The sequence below is a fragment of the Numida meleagris genome, chromosome 6, assembly GCF_002078875.1.
Source record: "Numida meleagris isolate 19003 breed g44 Domestic line chromosome 6, NumMel1.0, whole genome shotgun sequence".
Classification (NCBI taxonomy): Eukaryota; Metazoa; Chordata; class Aves; order Galliformes; family Numididae; genus Numida; species Numida meleagris.
In genome coordinates, this window is record NC_034414.1 from 29,061,294 (window position 1) to 29,079,326 (window position 18,033).

General features: G+C 40.3%; 1 protein-coding gene across 10 annotated transcripts in view; it reads right to left on the bottom strand.

The window, feature by feature from the left end:
• The window catches only part of RAD51B (RAD51 paralog B), a 350,163-nt gene that overhangs the window by 94,031 nt on the left and 238,099 nt on the right, over positions 1 to 18,033 (bottom strand). The window contains exons 12-13 of one of the 10 annotated variants that reach the window (XM_021403749.1): positions 17,948 to 18,023; positions 16,559 to 16,610 (exon numbers count right to left, since the gene is read on the bottom strand). The exons of 7 other annotated variants lie outside the window; for them this stretch is intronic. In XM_021403749.1, coding sequence (XP_021259424.1) covers positions 16,586 to 16,610; positions 17,948 to 18,023 — 101 coding nt within the window. In that variant the 3' untranslated portion in view covers positions 16,559 to 16,585. Of the gene's footprint in view, positions 1 to 16,558; positions 16,611 to 17,947; positions 18,024 to 18,033 lie in introns of those variants that run through there. 2 more of the 10 variants (XM_021403756.1, XR_002440879.1) reach the window with 2 other exon arrangements.

Here is an 18,033-nt window from a genome sequence, read left to right on the forward strand (position 1 = left end):
TAAATCCACAGAAAAGACTCCTAACTACGGCAACTGCAAGAGAATTTGTAGATACTGAGCACAAAGTACAGATCTGTACCAAGCCACACTTTCTTAGTTTACTACACTCAGATGTTTGTCAGAGATTCTAAAAAAGATGGAAATTCTCTGTTTGACAGGAAAAAGTGAAAACATATGGCTGTCACTGGGCTTGTGCTGCCAGTGTTTTGCACCACTGTAAAACCTGAAGGCGTGCTTTCCTGAAAGAGGAAGCTTTACTTCCTGGTTTCAGAAATGAGGTGTGACACTGGCACCAATCACTGTAACTGTGAACAGCCGGCAAAAGACATGGGCCCGTGCTGTCCTCCGCCTCTCTTTCATCCAGCCTTGATGCTTCCCTTGCACTAATGCTCATCTTACTCCTCATAAAGTCAGTTCACCAAGCAAAAGCAGCAAAAAGCCTGTAACTATAAAGTGAGCAGATTTCTGACCTCCTGCGGGCTTAGAGGAGCACCAGAATTACTGCAGGAGTTGGTCTACAGCTGGCCAATTGCTGGTGACCGTAAGTTGAGAGATCAGAATTAGTAACACCTGAAACCTGCCTATGATGCCTAACCTTCTATACCTCACGGTCCTCGCTCAGCAGAATTGCTCCATGGGAACACACACCGGGCACCCTGTTCTGGACAACTCTAAGCAAGTACCAAAATGTCACAAAACCAAAGACAAAATGAACATTCAGCCTCTTCCCTCCACTCCACCACCTTTCCAGGCAGCTCTTGGATCTGCTTTGGGACCTATCCCCACCACAGATGCACAAAATGGAATCAAGCACATGAAATGTAGAAAAAGTACACTCGTATTCATTATCTGTGTCCTTTTGGCGTGTGTTGCATAGCCTGCTGCAGGCATGTTTGTCATGATTTTATGCTACAGACATCAAGATTATGAAGTGCTGAATCTCCCTTTTTGGGCAGTTCCTCACGTTTGGCAGAGCTGGACAATGCTGCTTCAGGGCGCGCCTTCCTGGGGAGTTCTGATGGGATGTTGCAGTTAGGCCGCATCCACACAGCTAAAACCACAGAATTTAAAAACAGCTGCAAAATCCAACCGTGTCTGATCTGCCTCGGCATTTGGCCTGTATCCGTGGGGCCAAATTTGTTTGACTCAAAGTAAAAATATGAGTTAGCACAATTCACTAAGACTAGGCAAAAGCATTTTTGAAAGATTTTTTTCAACCCACTTGTAACAAACAAATTTGGGCCACCACCTATACATGCCGGAAAAAAATGTTTATTTTGCTTAGCCAAAATTGAGCAAAATAGACTTTCTGGCAGCATGGATAAAGCGTTAGGCCTGATTTTTTAAGCTCCCCTCCTAATTCCAGTTTTCCATTCCCCACCCTTCAGTTTCTCAGACGATTCTCTGTCCCTGATGACCTTTCAGTCTGGATACTGTCATTTTAATTTTTTCTCCCTCATGGTTCTTTTCTTTCCTTTAGCCTTCTCTTATATTTGCTTTCTTTCTAGCTTGTTTAATGAAAACACGTTAAAGGACCTCCAATCTCTGCCATTCCTACCGTTTGTTTCCCAAAGTACCCTCCCCTCACCAAGGGCATACCTTAATACCCTTGATTAAACTTCCGCTATACAGTGGAAATGGTTGGGAAACAAGAATCTTAACAGTGGCCTAAGATCATCGTTCGAAAAAGCATACAGAATTTTTTATTGTCACGTGTCTTGCTAATACCTAATTTATGATGTACACATATGTACAGATTGATTCATATATTTTAATATTCTCACCACTTCCTCAAAAGCTAGAACAGGAAAGATACACACGAGAAAAAACAGTAAAGTGAGATTTCTGAGCAAGACAACTTCAGAAGGAGAAGAAAACAGACTAACTCAATAGTTTAACAAGGAAAACTGGATTCTATAAATTCCAGATATACTGAACTTCCTTTTGGCTCGACATACTTTGTGTATTTTCCAAATGGATCTCATAACTATGTTTTCAGCATTAACAGCATGAACCACTTATAAGATAGCTGAGATCCAAAAAGCAAATAGGGAAACATTCACCATGCCAGCTAGAACTTTCAGAAACTGCATTGAAATTTTTTAAATACAGAGACTCCAAGTCATATCAAGTCTCACAACATTCACAGTCAGCACTGAATAGTTTTGTATGTATTCACAAGGCTAATCAGATTAACCTAAATAAAAGCCTTGGTACTATTTATGTTCTGCAGAATATGTTTCCTAAAAATTGTTTCGCTATCTCCAGAGACTTTAAATGACATTGGTAACCAGTTGTCATAGGAGCGACAAGAAAGAATTTTGCACAAGCAGTTGTTCAAGTCAGATTCCCCAGTGAATTCTTATTCTAAGAGTTTGTATCAGCGTATTTTAGTAAGCGCCTTCCAACTACTGCCTCAGACTTGCTTTTCGGAATATATAAGCAGTTGAAATCAGCTCATGATAAACATGTTATGGACCCATTTTATCATTTCTGATTGAAAGCAGGTCACTAAAAAAATGTCTCATGTTGAGAATGCAAAAAAGCATTTGGGAGGCATATGACAAGTGTTCAAGCAACACTGAATGTTCAAATGATGTTTAAAAGCTTTACACACAAACACTGCTCAGGAAAAGAGAATTTCCACTTAAGCAACCTCTGTACATACTTCACAGTCACATTAGGACCAGCTCCAAATAAAAAATACATGCAAATACCATGTTAGTAAGTGATTGACAATTACTGATATTCATCACGGGCTTAGAAAATACCATGGAAAGCTAAATGACATCTAAAACATGTAGATTCTCACATTCCAGCTGAGAGTTGTCATATATGTTACTATGAGATCTGAGTCCCATCAGAGTCAGAATTCATGTGGTGTGTTAAGGACTGAGGAAGAATTCTGGAGATTTAAACTTCTGTTTTGATCATGAACCATGAATGGAAATGGGCTACGGAAAAACAAAAAGGTTGATGAATCTGGGCCACAGAGTAACAGAACTTCTCAGTCATGGGAAAAAAAGTAGTGACTTAATTTAAATGATAAATATGTTAAAGCAAATTGCTTGCTTTTATAGCATCCTACCAAGCAGATTACACCATTACTATGTTTTCAGAATCTGATGAAAAATGACAAAACTATTTTATATATTTTATTGTAGGAATAGAAGGAATGGCCTCAAGTTGCACCAGGAGAGGTTCAGGCTGGATATTAGAAAAAAATTATTCTCTGAAAGACTGGTCAGGCACTGAAAGAAGCTGCCCATGGAGGTGGTTGAATCACCATTCCTGGATGTGTTCAAGAAACATTTAGATGTTATACTATGGGACATGGCTTAGTGGGGAAATATTGGTGGTAAGTGGGTGGTTGGACAGGATGATCTTGGAGGTCTTTTCTAACTTTGGTGATTCTGTGAATTAAGAGAAGAGTCTTTGCAGGGGACCATGCAACTCCATTCATATTGGCCATTTCTATGCAAAAGGTCAGGAACAATCTGCTCCATTAAAGAATGGAATAAAATCATTTCTTTTCATCCTAGTTTTTTTTTTTTTTCTGATACAGCCCAGATTTAAATGTACACTGACTATTAGATGAGAACTCTGCTGTCCATTACCAATTCCTGAAAACTTCTATGTGTTTTCCTTTCATTATAGCCAACAGCATTTTATTTTTCTACTGGAAAAAAAAAGTAGTAAAAGCAGAAGAAATATCAAATCCTTAGCCTTCAGAAGACTCTACAGAGCACACAGATGACATCCAATACTGGGGTAATATATTTCATCAGACGATAGATGAAGAGAGATTTCAGATGGTATGCAGGGATATAATATTAACATCAAATACATTCCAACTCCCTTATCTAATCTAATGCGCTATTTAGCAACTGATATATCAGGACAAGTCTTTGAATCAGTTTTGTGTCATGGGAGTAAAAGATGTCTAATATTTAAATAATCAACTTTTCAACAAAGATGAACTTGATCAGTAATAAAGATTGTTTCCAATCAGTGATCTTCAAAAGGTTTCTTCTGTTTCCTTCCAGATGACTACACAAAAACATCACAGTACATAAAATATCTTGGCTTAATCTGCTGCCACTTGTTTCCTTCTTTGCCATTATTTCTAGAGCTTTATGAGGTACTTTTGTAACTGCCTGGGGCCTAGAAATGGCACGCTCTTGCTTTCATATGGAAACTGTAGGCACTTGCATCCTTCCCCTGCCAGAACACACACACAAGCTGGCAGATTCTTCTAATTACAAAAGAAAAAAAAATCACAGATGTAATATTAATAGCAAATACATTCTGGTTCATGTCTGGTTACACTCAGGTGAATGCTGATAAGTCATGTGTTAGGCTCTGATACACAGCTCTGCCACTGCAACACCACTCCTAACACATCTCAGCTTCTTTTTGACATTGTCATACACCTCAGTCCCGAATGGATTCTTGCTATCCCACTCCAGCATCGATATGGGCCTTCATCTCCCTCCCAGAATCTCTAACATCAGTACAGAAACGCAACTGCACCAAATGCTGCAGCATCACTTTCTCCATATTACAACTTTCAGATGTCACTCTTGAACATTTGCAAAATAAACAATGAAGAAAATCTATCCTAGTTAAGCTGTTTTGTGCATTGTGTTGCACAAGTGGTTCAGCAATAAAAATAGCACATCAAATTAAGGTACCATTGTTAAACAAAACTGTCTATACTATGCAAATGGTCAAAATGGTGGGCTCTATAAGGACCATCTTGGCCATTTTAGGAGGTAAGTACGTACTTTGCTTGATAGACCACGATGAGCTGTACCGGATGATTTTTGGCAAATGTCATGCATTTACAACATAGGCAATTTGCTGTGGAAGCAATCGTAGCACAGTCCAAGCACAGCACTTTTTTTTTGCTGCTTGCTACACTCAGGCAGTGCTTGTGAAGACACTGAGTACCCTGATGAACTGAGTGTCCAGCTTACCTGTAGGACTCCTCCAAGTGCACAGTATTCCTGCCACAAAACTAAACGCTGGAGACTAGCATTCAGTACAATACTTTCAGCACAACAACCACCCCAAAACAAAAAACTTAAGCAAGAAACACTGAAGAACACTGTGAATGGCATAGTACATTTGGACCATCATCTAAGCTCTGTGTCTCTGCAATACAAGCTAATATGCAAAAACTGAGCTTAGCATAAACAGTAGGAAAGGGTTGCCAGACACTAATGAAATGTTCATTTCCCTAAACTGAGAAAATTCCCGCATCGCTATCTACTGCCATAGCTTAGCCATTGGAGATGATTGATTGGAGAGCAGAGAAACACGTCTAATGAATATCTTACAAGCTGTAAGAACTTTACAGGCTCTTTTTAATAGAAAGTATTTTTTAGACATAAGAGGTTCAAATCTAATATGCCTACAAATATCTAATCAGTTTTGCTTTCTTCTTCTTCTCACTTTTAAATTGTGGTCTGCCTGACAATCATGAAGCCATTGAAGAAATTTCCAGTAATTCAGGAAAATTTTTCAATTACTAGACCTGATTTAAATCACTTTATAACAACAGGCATTATCATACACAATAATCAGCTTCATGGGAAAAGTTGTGGCCTGAAGGATAAATATTTTTCCAAAAGGAATGATGAGGGTTGCTGCTTAAAGGCATCACCACTGTAGAAACCCGCCTTAACTTTCCCCTTGGCCAGGGACACACGACCTGAGACACAGGGGTGTGCGGCAGCAATCACATTAGTCCTTTGGTGAAATGAGGCTGCATCGCTGTCAAAACCTCAGTTTCTGCATTCATAGCTTACAAGAGAAATGCTCAAAAGCAGCAAGTATGCTATGTAACTCCTGATCTGTAAGTCAAATTGAATTATGCTGCTGGAATTGCAAGCACTCAAAGGCCCCCCCTAGCCTGGGTTTTGTCCTTCTCGCAGCACCATGTTCAGGCCTCTCTGCATAAAGCAGCTGCCACTCCATGTGCTGCTGTGGGCCTGAAGGAGCTGCCGCTGGGGCCGAGCAGCCCTACACACTCTGCCCCAGCCCTGGCACTCTGAGGCAAACTGAAGGGAAAGCAGGCACCGTGCCTGAAATGCCCATCCTCTCCTCTGGCACAGGCAGCACTACTGTTCTTTCCAAAAATCCCCTGCTCTTAGTAAGGTTTGTTTTTCTAACTGGTTCCCAGAAACCTCTTGGGGGTTCCAAGCCCAGAAAAGCAATTACTGCATTACTTTGGCCACAGACACAATATCAAGCTTGTTAGAGCTGGCCTGTGGAGACAGCCAAACACCTGCTGCTGCAGCATTTATTTGATAAGCTCCATGGTTCGCTAACATAAACTTGATCCTGCTGACCTGCAGGAGGATGAAAAGCGAGGAGGGGAAAGGGTGGAGCAGGTAGGCGATCTCACGGCCCACGGCCCAGCAGCCTGCAGCCTGCTCTCCCAGCAAGCTCCCATTTCTCTTTGCTTTCTTGTTTCGTGGTGAGAGCTTCAGAGAATTGGTTTTCCCCCTGCAGTTATGCAAGCAGATGTGGAAGGGGCTAGGATTCCCATGCCTTATGACGGATTAACTGACAAGCATGGGATCAATACAGGAATTGTTCTAGCTCTGGCTGCATCTGTAGCCTTCTGAAGCAGACAGAATAGCTGCACACACTCGTGTTGGCATGGTGGTGTGCTCTGAAAGGCTGGCTTAGTACCAAAGTCCATTAGTTAACAGCAAGGGGGGAAGGAAGAGCTGCAAATCAGTCAAGTCAACAGATAAAAGCTTGGGGAGAAAAGCAGATGCAGAAATAGAAGCTTGATTTTTATTCCTCAAATAATGCACTTTTCTGGTCTAGGACAAAAAAAAAAATTAAAAAAAATGAGGGGGGTGAGGAGGAGAATGAAACAAGGATTTGTCCATTTGTCCAAAACAGGACAATCTTCTCCAATGGTTACTGCTGGGGGGGGGGGTAGGGGGGGTGGGAAGCCAGAGAATTTATGACGAAGGAGAAAATAATCTTCCTATGGTGCTCAGTATCAGGAAACAAACTTACTCTTCTGACATGTTAGCTTGCTCTCCTCTAGGCTTCACGTTTTCTCTAGGTAGAGGGAATCAAAAGCACACTATGCAGAAAACCAGGAAAGAACATGTCCATTTATCTGATAGTTGTCATCTACACGGGAAGAGTTTGACTTCAGGACAGTGAGTTTTCTAGTGTACCTCTGTCTGTGTACATTGACGGTGTGTCTTGGAGAAATACAGCATGATTCACCCACTTGAGAGATAGCGAGAAGCAGATAAATCACTGCAGATGACATCAGGGCCAGCCCAAACTATTATTCAAATATGGCAAAACTCTGAACACTAGATCTTCGAACATGTGTGGAATTGTCTACATGATCATCTTCCACCTTATTTCACCTTCTTCTGCTGGCTCAGAACTTCAGGAACTTTATTTCCTGATGCAGAAAAAAATTGCAACAATTAAAATAATATGCCACAAGACATTTTCTGGATAGATCCAATCCAAATCAAATCAAATAGCTCAAAAGAAAACTTATCTTGTGGACTCTCAAGTCTAGTTTTGCAGGTACGTAAAATTCAGATAACAGACGATAAACATCCGAAGTTTTGGGCTAGTACCAAAATTCTACTTTTGTGTTCACCCTTCACTGTGCAGAATCCACACATCAAAGCAAAATGCTAAGTATGCTCAGAAAACCAGCACGACTTGACTCTCTGAGCTTGCAATGCAGCCAACTGTCCTTCAGTTCTGCCTTTACTGTTTGGCCTGTTTCTCTCCAAACAGTATGAGATATTTTAGAACTCATTGTCATAAGGATGAAAAACAAATAACCTGATAATATTAGGAAACTCTTGTGGAAATTATTGCAAGCAACAAGATGTAGAGTGTAAGTGAATTTGAAATGCGCCAGGAAGCCTATATTGTTTGTAAGCCGGTGGGTACAAAAGACTCACAAGTCTGCCCAGCATGAAAACTGTGCGAGCTATGAATGTGTCCAGCTACTGGTAAATGCACCAGAGTGAGCTATCTTACAGTTTCATTGGAAATTCCTGATGACTGAACCCAATAAGTTCATTATTTATCCACCATTTTGCTGGAGGCAAACAGAAATAACTCAAAATGCACTGTTCACCAGCATGCAGTGGTAACAGATGACAGCTAGAAGAAAGACCAGCAGTAAAACTCCTAGGTTAAGGACAACTTCCCTGCTTGGAGTCCTCTAAATAGTAAAGCCATCTCATTTCAGAAAGGATTACGAAACATAGACAAAATATTGCAATAAATATAAATGTACTTCAAATGGTACTTCAGTATAAAAAAAATTATATATCAGGATGTTCTTCTATATTATTCTGCCTTTTATTAAAAAAACATTTTGCAAAGTTTTGTACATAGTTTGCCCATGTACATGCTTCCTGACGAGCATACATTTCACGGTACGATACTGGTAGACTATTGAAAAACAAACAAATTTATATTTATAAAATTAATTTATATTACACTAGTAGAAGAAACTTTAAATAAAATCAAAAAGGTTTGGCAGCAGCCAGGGCAAGCATATCCAACACACGGCCCACAGGCCACACGCGGCCCAGCCCAGCCCACCCTGCTCAGTGCTGTAAAGGCAGGGACTCGGTCTCCCTGAGCAACCTGGCCCAGCACCGGGCACGCACCCATCGCTCACAAAAACCAAGCTGTCACTGTGCTATCAGCGCTGGCTGAGCTGAAATCAGGGCACGCGGAGTGCGCAGTGGAGTGCCAATTCAAGGTACGGCAAATAATTTTATGCGTTTAGATACACTGGCTAAACACAGTTCCATGAGCAGCAAAAAAAATGCAGCCGTATTTTCTGTTTTGATAAAAGAAATTTGAGAATAGGTCTCAAGATTGAAAAAAAAAATCATTTTTTTGTTACATTTGCAACTCCATTTTCATTTGACATAAATTTTTCAAGTTGAGTAAACAGTTGCAATCAGATATTCAACTCAAAAATCTGATCGTGTCTCTTTACTAAATTTTTTTAAGAAAAACTTTCTCCCTTCACAGTTATGCCTTATTAATCTCATCACTTTTGGCAGTACATACATTTGTGAACAACTACTTCCAAGGACGGAGGCACAGGAGGAGTAAAATTCCATAAAAAATCTCTGAGGAGCACCATGAGAACTCAGTAAGAGTTGCAGCCGTTACCATCCACCATCCAACCAAACTGATCAGTGACCATGGGTCACCTCTGCTGTTACAGGTTTTGATGAGCATGGCATGCAGCCTCTTGTTCTTTGCTGGTGAAAATGCATAGCTAATAGTGGTAAATATGTTGAAAAATATTGTTTTGTAGCCAAGAATTTGCTCAATCAAGCAGAGATACTGTGCTCATTGTAGCTGTTGTAGTTTCCATGGAAATAAATAGGAGGCATTACTTCTGGAGCGATCTATGTATATAAGGCCCAAGACAATTCCTCTTCACTCAGTGTGGCCTAGGCAAGCCGAAAGTTTGGACATCTGTGGGCTAAGGTGAAGTACTGTTGGTTACCATGTAAAAATCAGCACCCAAGGAACTTGACCTTAGGAACCACCATAGTCTGTAGCACAGCAAGGCAAATGAGAAACAATGACAGCCATACATCTCGCTTAGAGAATCCCTAAGAGAACAGCCATATGCTGACAAAGACTACTACAGTCAAAAGGAACCTAAATTGTACAGCAGATTCTTAAAATAAAACCTCCCAACAGGCCCTGCTTCCTGTTCTGCTACCAGCCACCCAGCCAGAGAAGCAGAGCTTACTTGGGATTCATGTAAGCCAAGTGTGCACAAGAGCACTGAGCTGTGTGTGTGTGCATTTGACTGCACAGCTTTTGTGTTGCCTGCTTAAAGGACCATGAGAAGAACATGAAAGCAGGATGTCTCTCATCTTTTTTTTCAGTGAATACTGGAAAATTGTGAAGTTTTTCCTCTTTGTGGGTAAAAAATGAGCAAGAGTTACAGGCCCTTAATAGTGCAAGGGTAGTAGAGCTCAGTCTAGTACAGGCACTCAGTGATAACACATTCTATCGGTTGTGTCATGTCTGTGGGAATCTCCAGGATCAAGACCTTACTGCTACCCCATTCTGTATGACAGGGAAGGATCAAAATGGACAGGCTCAGGGTAGATCAAGGTAAAATTTTCATGATAACTGAATAACATGCTAGCGTTATGGTTGTGAAGACAACTTTTATATCATGAACACAGAGCAAGCAATAGAGTAAGTTGTCTGACTTTGCAAAGACACTAGAACAGTTTTCTCACAAATAACTTCCATGTCATAGCTCTATGCCTTGAAGTGAGTCTCTGAATCTCATCCTTTTCCCCAGAGGTTTTTGTTTGAGCATACCTGGTTTCTTCAGGTTTGAATGAATTGAAGAAAGAGACTGTGGCTTTTTGATAAAAACCTATTGAAACTAGTAGATTTCACACTACTGAGTTCTTCCAAGCCAAGTAAGGCAACGGTTACATACTTATTTGTTTAGCAACTGCTAAAAATAAGACTGCAAAAAATAAACAAAAAATAAGCAAACAAAAAAATCCGCAAAAACTCCACAGGCTGAGCAGGGTCTGGACCTCAGAAGACAAAGTGAATCACAGGAACAGATAAATGCCCCAAATGTGGAGAGTAGTGCAAGGAATAGCACAGCTCTGCTCTGACAGAAGCAGAACTGATGAACCCCAATCAATTGCCCAGGAGGGCTGAGGACGAATGCAGTATCCCTCTTTCAACATATGCAGAAGATCCTAACACATGAGGCTTACTGTAAGCCTATGTTAAGTACACCATTTTTACTACATTAAACTATCATAGTTAATTCTTTGGTATTTTGCTAGCTGTCTCTCACAGCATGTGGAATACTTTCAATATTAGCAGTATAAAGCTGTCTATATGTATATACATATATATATTTTTTTTTTTAAAGAGTACCAGTAATAGGTTTCTTTTTAAAGAAAAGCATCTGCAGCCACCCAAATTGGGTTTATTCCCTCAAAATACTGATACGTTACTTTAACCCTTAAAATAGAACTCTGAACCCTGTTAAGCAGATGATTAGGATTTCAGCTCATCTTTTAATTGCATCTTTTTATTGGCCAAGTCCTAGACAGTTAATTACTTCTAGTTATTTCTGAATAAAGCTTTAACCACCTCTGTTGGAGTCATCAGTATCTAACACGCATTGGAGAGAGGAAGAAGCAATCTGAATATTACACAAATAGTAAACTTACTGATAGAATAAAAACAAAAGAACAGAAAGTAGACCAGTTTGTTTATAACAGCATTTGGGGAAGGCCTAGAAGAAACTGGAACACCTAACAGTTTCCAAAAGCCTTTGAGTCTTTTCATTTCAGCCATATCATGTCTTAACTTTTGGCAATAAAAAGCATAGGCAAGAACTTCTAAGATGTATTGTTCACTTTCTTATTCAAATAGTCTTTCTCACAGCACTGACGCATCAGACCAAACTTGATTTATCCATAAAACTAGTCTAATTTCCCAAAGTTCTGCAGCATCTCTGCCCTGCTTTCAGAGCGCTGTGGTGCGCAGGAGGTGGATGGGCTCCTGAGGGGGAAGTTCAGCACGTGATCAGAAGGAGAAAGGATTACAGGAGAAGCCCACAAGAAAACCTAGGTCCTGCTCAACCTAGCCTTCAGATAAGCTGTAATAGATGACGATAAGAAACAATTTAAGTCAAGGAAAGTGCATGCGTGTGTTTAAAGCTTTGGTCAAATTGACTCTTAAAGTAGGAACACCAAGAAAATGCAAAATTTTCTTTGGAAAGAGATATAAGGCTTTCCAGGTAATTGTACAATACATGGATTATCTGTGTATGCGTATATGGCCTTTGACACAGCAGAAACGGAGAATGCTACATGTGCTGCTGAACATACCTCTGTAAATTAGAAAAGATGATGGAAAACAAAACGAGGAGAAATTCATTTCTCCACTATTATGTAAACTGGGCAAGAATTGGCAGATGAAGCCAAGTATCTTCAGATCTTGACCTTAAAACTGTATTTCCTTTGATATTACTCATTTGTGGAGTACATTTAAGAGCAGCATGCAACTGTGCTGGATGGTCATTGCTCATTAGCCAGTCAGCAGTAAGTGTCCCGCATATACTCATTTAGCGTAACAAATATTTGCACATGGGACTGAGGCACTGCAAAACCATACACCCACAGATACTGTCTCAGCCAGCCCTCCCTTTCAAGGCCTGGTTCCGCTCCCTCCTCCATCTCCATCCCTCCATTAATCTTCTCATTTGCCTTTTAGCTTTGCTTAGATTACAAGTTATCGTCACTATATACATGAAGACTGTAACCAAAAACTGTCTGTGCCTAACAATCACTCAAGTCATTTCTAGCTAATTATCTACTGTTCGCTTCACTTCCCCACCCACTGTCTGGCTTTTTTAGGGCAAAGACATAATTTCTTGCATGTTGCTAGAGGACTACATGCACACCAATGGGGCTAAGAATGCAATAAAAAAGATTTAATAGCAAAGGGGATGAATAGAACATTCTAGTATTTTCCCTTCAGCACCAGCGTTTCCACTACGATGGCATAGTCTCCTATGCCCAGAACAAGCTAAGAACTGCTTTCTGACAATGCAGTGGAAGTGCTCGTGGCGAAACAGACCCATCCCTGGCTGATCTGATTCTTCAATGGGACAATTCACCGTCTGTTTCTGGGGAGGAATGAATGGAGAAGTCAGATCAATTATCTGAGAGTCTTCAGGATACAATCTGACAGATGATGAAAGAACTCTAATATGTAACCGAAATACCCTGTACCAAAATATCCACATTAAACCTCTGTTGATTACACACAGGTCTGAGCTATCTCAGACCTTCAGAACAGGAATTGAGTTGTTTATCACTGAAAGCCAAACTCTAAAAAGCTGGCTGCCCACTACAGAGCCTTTGTGTTGGGTAAATCAGCTTCAGGAAGAGAATCAAAATGAATTAAAACCACATGGAGATCCTCTCCCTTTACCCCCCTTTTTCCCCTTTCCCTTTGCTATATGAATCCCCTCACCAGGACACAGAGGCCAGTTCAGTCTAATTTAGTCCAGTGTTTTTGTTTCCTAAAGTCTCAGTCTTGGGCTGAGTCCATTAATGGGCTGCAGCTGATTTTAATCTAGATGAACTCAAGACTTCTCTCTTCTTTGGTTTTAAAAAGATTACAAATTGTGTGTTATATAAATAGAGGGAAAAGGAGAAAAAAAATGAAGCAGAATGAGTAAAAAATCTGCTCTCCATTAGCTGACCTGCTGAACAAGCCTGTGATTCAAATAAAGATGAGAAATGAGAGCTATGGGGGAAAAAGTTCTAGTGATAGTAAGCCCAGATACACTGGTAAGAGGAGATCCAGTGCTATCTGATAGTCGCCATTACAATCTCAACAACACAGAAGAGATAGTAATGAGACTCCAAAAGTACCAAATCACATGTTGCAAAGATTGTTCTGATAGTTGCAGCATCCTTTCCCAGTTAAACTCACGTTGATCAGGAACTATGACCTCTTCCTACCTAACTTGTCTTTGGTAGCCAAAGCACTCTATTTAAAAGCAACCATCAAGGAGCAAAGTCAAGTGAGAAGGGACTGTGACCAACAGGGGAGTAGATTGCAATTACTCATAGCACATGTTGGTCACAGTCCTGCTGGAGAAGAGGATGGAAGCCACTTGGAAGGAGAAGAGTCCTTTACAGGCTTGTCTGTAGCAGACCTTTGTTAGCGAACTTCAGCTGAGAAACATAGGTAAAAATCTACATTCAGTACGGAAGAAAAAGATTTTTACTAAGCTGTACTCGCAAGCAAAAGATTCCAAAAAGCTGGGTCGTTATGTCATTATAACTTTAAAATCTCCAAAAAGCATTTGATCCCTCAGAGAATCTATTTCGGAACTCCAGAAGTGTTTTTCTGTGTGTGCGCTAATGGTGTCCCTTTGGGAATCATATGCATCTGTTTTAGACAAATCAAGAGAGTATATACCTACATAAAATAAAAATACCTGTTTTGCCATATGAAGGAAATACAGACATAGCAAAAGAGCAGGTAATGAATAATACACAGTAGATACAAAGAGGAATGGACAGACAGACAGACAGATATGACTAAGAGGAACTGTGCAACCCTAATCAGCTTTACCTGGATACAACTTCTTGTAATAAATCTCAATTGCAGTGACAAACATGGCTGGATTAAACCCAGCAATTTTTCATTCTTTGCTAATGGGGCAAATGTAACCTGGAAGGGGTCTGCATGAAATCACCAGGCATTTTATTTGCATAACTTTTCCACAGTTTGATGACAAGTAGGACTATACTTGATAGCGCGTGGGTGGCTGTGGGGCAGGTGGACAGCTGGGTGAAAAACTACAACAAAAGGAATCTTGTCCTATTTCCTGCCTGCGCTTCATTCACTAATGAGTACTGCTCTGGGTCACTCAAGATTTCTTCATCTGTTGTTGTCTCATCTGTAAAAGGGGCACCCCAGCAGTGGAGCTGTTGTCAGCTTGTCTTGAGAGTTTATTCGTCCGCCTCTCACCCCACAGCTGTGTGGGATTGTAAGTGCCTGGCTGTAAACAACGCCATATTTTTTGCTTCTTTTTGGATGGCTTGAATGCCCATCTGAGGCCAGATGTGTTTGCTGGTGTAATCTGTTTCGCATTTCATGTAGTAAACGCATATCTCAACAATTATTAATGAAGTGAAATCAGGATTTATCTGTTGTCTTCTTCAGTATGATTTGTGTTGGAAAGAGAATGTTAATAAAACCCGGTGAAGTCTTCAGTCTCTCCTTTCTTTCTGGAATACTTAAAATATTCAGCCAATGTGTTCCTACCAGTAAACAACCAGGCTGGTGAATCTGATGCCACTGGACTCCTCCTGTAGAAACCAGTATCTCTCTCTTGCTACCTTGTGGAAACAACACCAGTTTCCTTCAAGAAACACTGTTTTGCAGTAACATGGCCTTGCTCTTGTCTCTTTTGCCAGATTAGTTCAATTGAAAACTTACTACCAACTTACCACCACTTCCTCCTGGTAATAAGCCTCTACTCGAGGAAAAGGAGGTTGTAACAAAGAGATGCCTTTTGATTTCTGCTGCATGATGGTTTTGAAATAGCTTGTCCTTTCCAAGCAGCTGAAGAGGTGAGGCATTACAGAGAAATACCCCACAGTTTCATCCCAAAGGAGGTTTTGCCAAGCCACCTAGCCCTGGAAAGGGAAGGAAGCCCCTTTGGAAGTGCAAGACAGCTCTAACTGCAGAGACATCAAAGCAGAACCTAAATTGTTCCCTCAGAGTACTGCGAAGTTCATCTGTTGTCCTTCAGTCACACTAATGAACTCAGTCCTCAGTCAGCCTTGCTAGTTCTGTTCAGCAAATGGCCCACAAAACAAAACACCACAAAGATTTTATTTCCTCTGTCCCTCCTTAGCTTTATTTTAACACTGAAGCATAAAAACTGTAATTGCACAGGTAAAACTCCATGACTGGCATAACGGCAGACAATAGTTTTAGCTGACATGGAAGACACAGCCTATGCCCTAAAACCACTCATGACTATACATGAAAAGGAAAGAACTATTTTTGCTTTTAGAAAACAAATATATAAGATTGGCTACTAGAAAAAAATCTAAACATATGTACTTGTAATCTGAGTATACTTGCTGTGGCTTGACTGAGATGTGCTAAATGTAATCTTGGATTTTCTTCTTCAAAGAACCACCACATATTAAGATACTAGTAACGTAAAAAACCAAGTCTGAGCAGTCTTCCCCCTCACTGCTCCATCTAGGGGGAAGCACAGTATTTTACTGTGCTTTCACATCTACTATGATAAATAAAGATCAATCTGTTTCTACAAGGTTACTTTGGTGGGTGGTCTGAGTTCATTTTATTTCTTAATTTTATTTTCCAGGACATTTCAAGTTTTCTTTCCATTTTCTCTGTTGAACTTCGTGGTTTTACAGAGCCACAATACCAATAAAATAATACTGTATACTTTATTTCTTGCTGTATCCACTATGGTTTTTACACGAGTTGATCACCTCCAGAATCAGACTTGCCATACAAGAAATGTATCTGATTTGAGCTTGGCCCTAGCTCTCATGTATTCATCAGTTTTGTATATGATTGATGTACTTTGACTCCTCGGAGAATATTCCTTACACTTTGCATTCTCTTATCACATGCTTCCACCCTACCAAATCAACATGTCCTAAAATGCCTACATTAAACAAAACAAGATGATTTTCTCTAGCTAGCATTCTTGCTCTGTCTATTCTTCATTTGACTACAGTAATTTTGGTAGAGCCTTCACAAGACTTACGTTCTGTGGAGTTGTTCTATTATAAAAGTTTGCCAACAGTCTTCCAAAACTCGTATCTTACAGGCTGGAGAAAGCAAAGCGCTTAGCTGAGCTAACCAATTAAATAGAGTTATGAGTGCAGTTAGATTGTAGGCTTATGGAAACAGACTCTGTCAAAAGTATAAATGTGGAATTCCGTACTTCATTAGTATCACGGCAACCTCTGAATTAACAGGTCAATCCATGGGAGCACCTTGAATGCAAAGACAAATACAAATATTTGTGAGCTTCTTTAATTCTGGTTGCAGAAATTTCATAGCATCAAATGCAAGGAAGAAACCCTTTATATTAGAATCAAAATATGTACCCACCTTTTTTCAAGCACCTTAACAATAGAACATTGCCTCTAGCGGGGTAAAAATCTATTTCTCCAGTGTCCCTTGATACTTAAAGAGGTGGAACATAGACCAGACAAACCACAGAGTACACGAAGGCATAGCTGATGCCTCAATCATTGTCTGAGTCATCTGAAGTTCTGAAACAACGGCTGTGAGCATGGTAAACTTCCTCATTAATTTGAGAGCATGTCAGCCTCATGACTTGAAGGAGAGGAAGAGAGATGGCAGGGATTCTGTCACTTCAGCAGTCAACTCTGTGGGTGGAGCAGTAGCAGCAAAGTACAGTAAGCCTGTCTCATTTCATCTCCAGCAGATACATTCCTGATGCTTCAGCAACATGACTGAACTTTGCACTGGGGACACCCAGTGCCTGCCACACTCAATAAGGGAATGGCATCCCTTACTGTTCCAGTGCTGAGCAACAGCACAGAGGAGGAACAGAACAGGAGAGAAGCAGCAAAGCAGAGGAACCATGGTTTGAAACCTCTGACTCAACACGACATAAACAAAATACTAGCACTGTCATACCTGCTTTGGGGCTATCATGCAAGGGAAACTTATTCTTTAAATAAAGAGAGTGTCTGCCCTTAACCTCCCTAACGATCAATTCTTCCCGTCCAATACTGCAGAAAGGTTATGGTGCAGTGCCTTGTGCTTCCTCACATTTAAAGTTAGGGTAGCCAAGGGCAACAAAGACTCCTTCCTCTCTAGCCTGATAGCAGAGTCCTTCCTTCCTTTTGTTCACATGAAGAACAAACACTGAGCTGAACAATAACAGTGGACGTTTAATATGATGCTCTGCTGGGCACACCGCCCTGGTTAGCATTATCTTACCACTTGGTTTTGTTTTGAAGGAAACTCTGAATGGTCCTTTCAATTGCTGGTGTTTCAAGATCAACATTACCTCCACTTCCTGTATTTTAAAGCCTCCTTATTTTACTAACAATCTGTGGCGCTATAAAAAATGTTACAGAACCAGTGAACTGAGAAAAATGCCCATCTAGAGTGCAAGCAGTAACAAAAGACCATTTAAAATAGCTTTCTCTGAACCAGTTAAGCTATTGATACTGAGCATTAAGAAAAAAATAATACAAACAAACCAATAATAAAGAAAAGCAAAACAACTTAATCCTTAGCAACTATTCAAGAAAGTGCATAAGAGGACCACAGTTTAGACTTAGAATATACTTACTTGAAAATATCCAGGCATCTGATCACACTTCTTGAAACCAGCATTAGCAGTAGACCTTTTCCTGCCATATCCACTACTTTATGAAC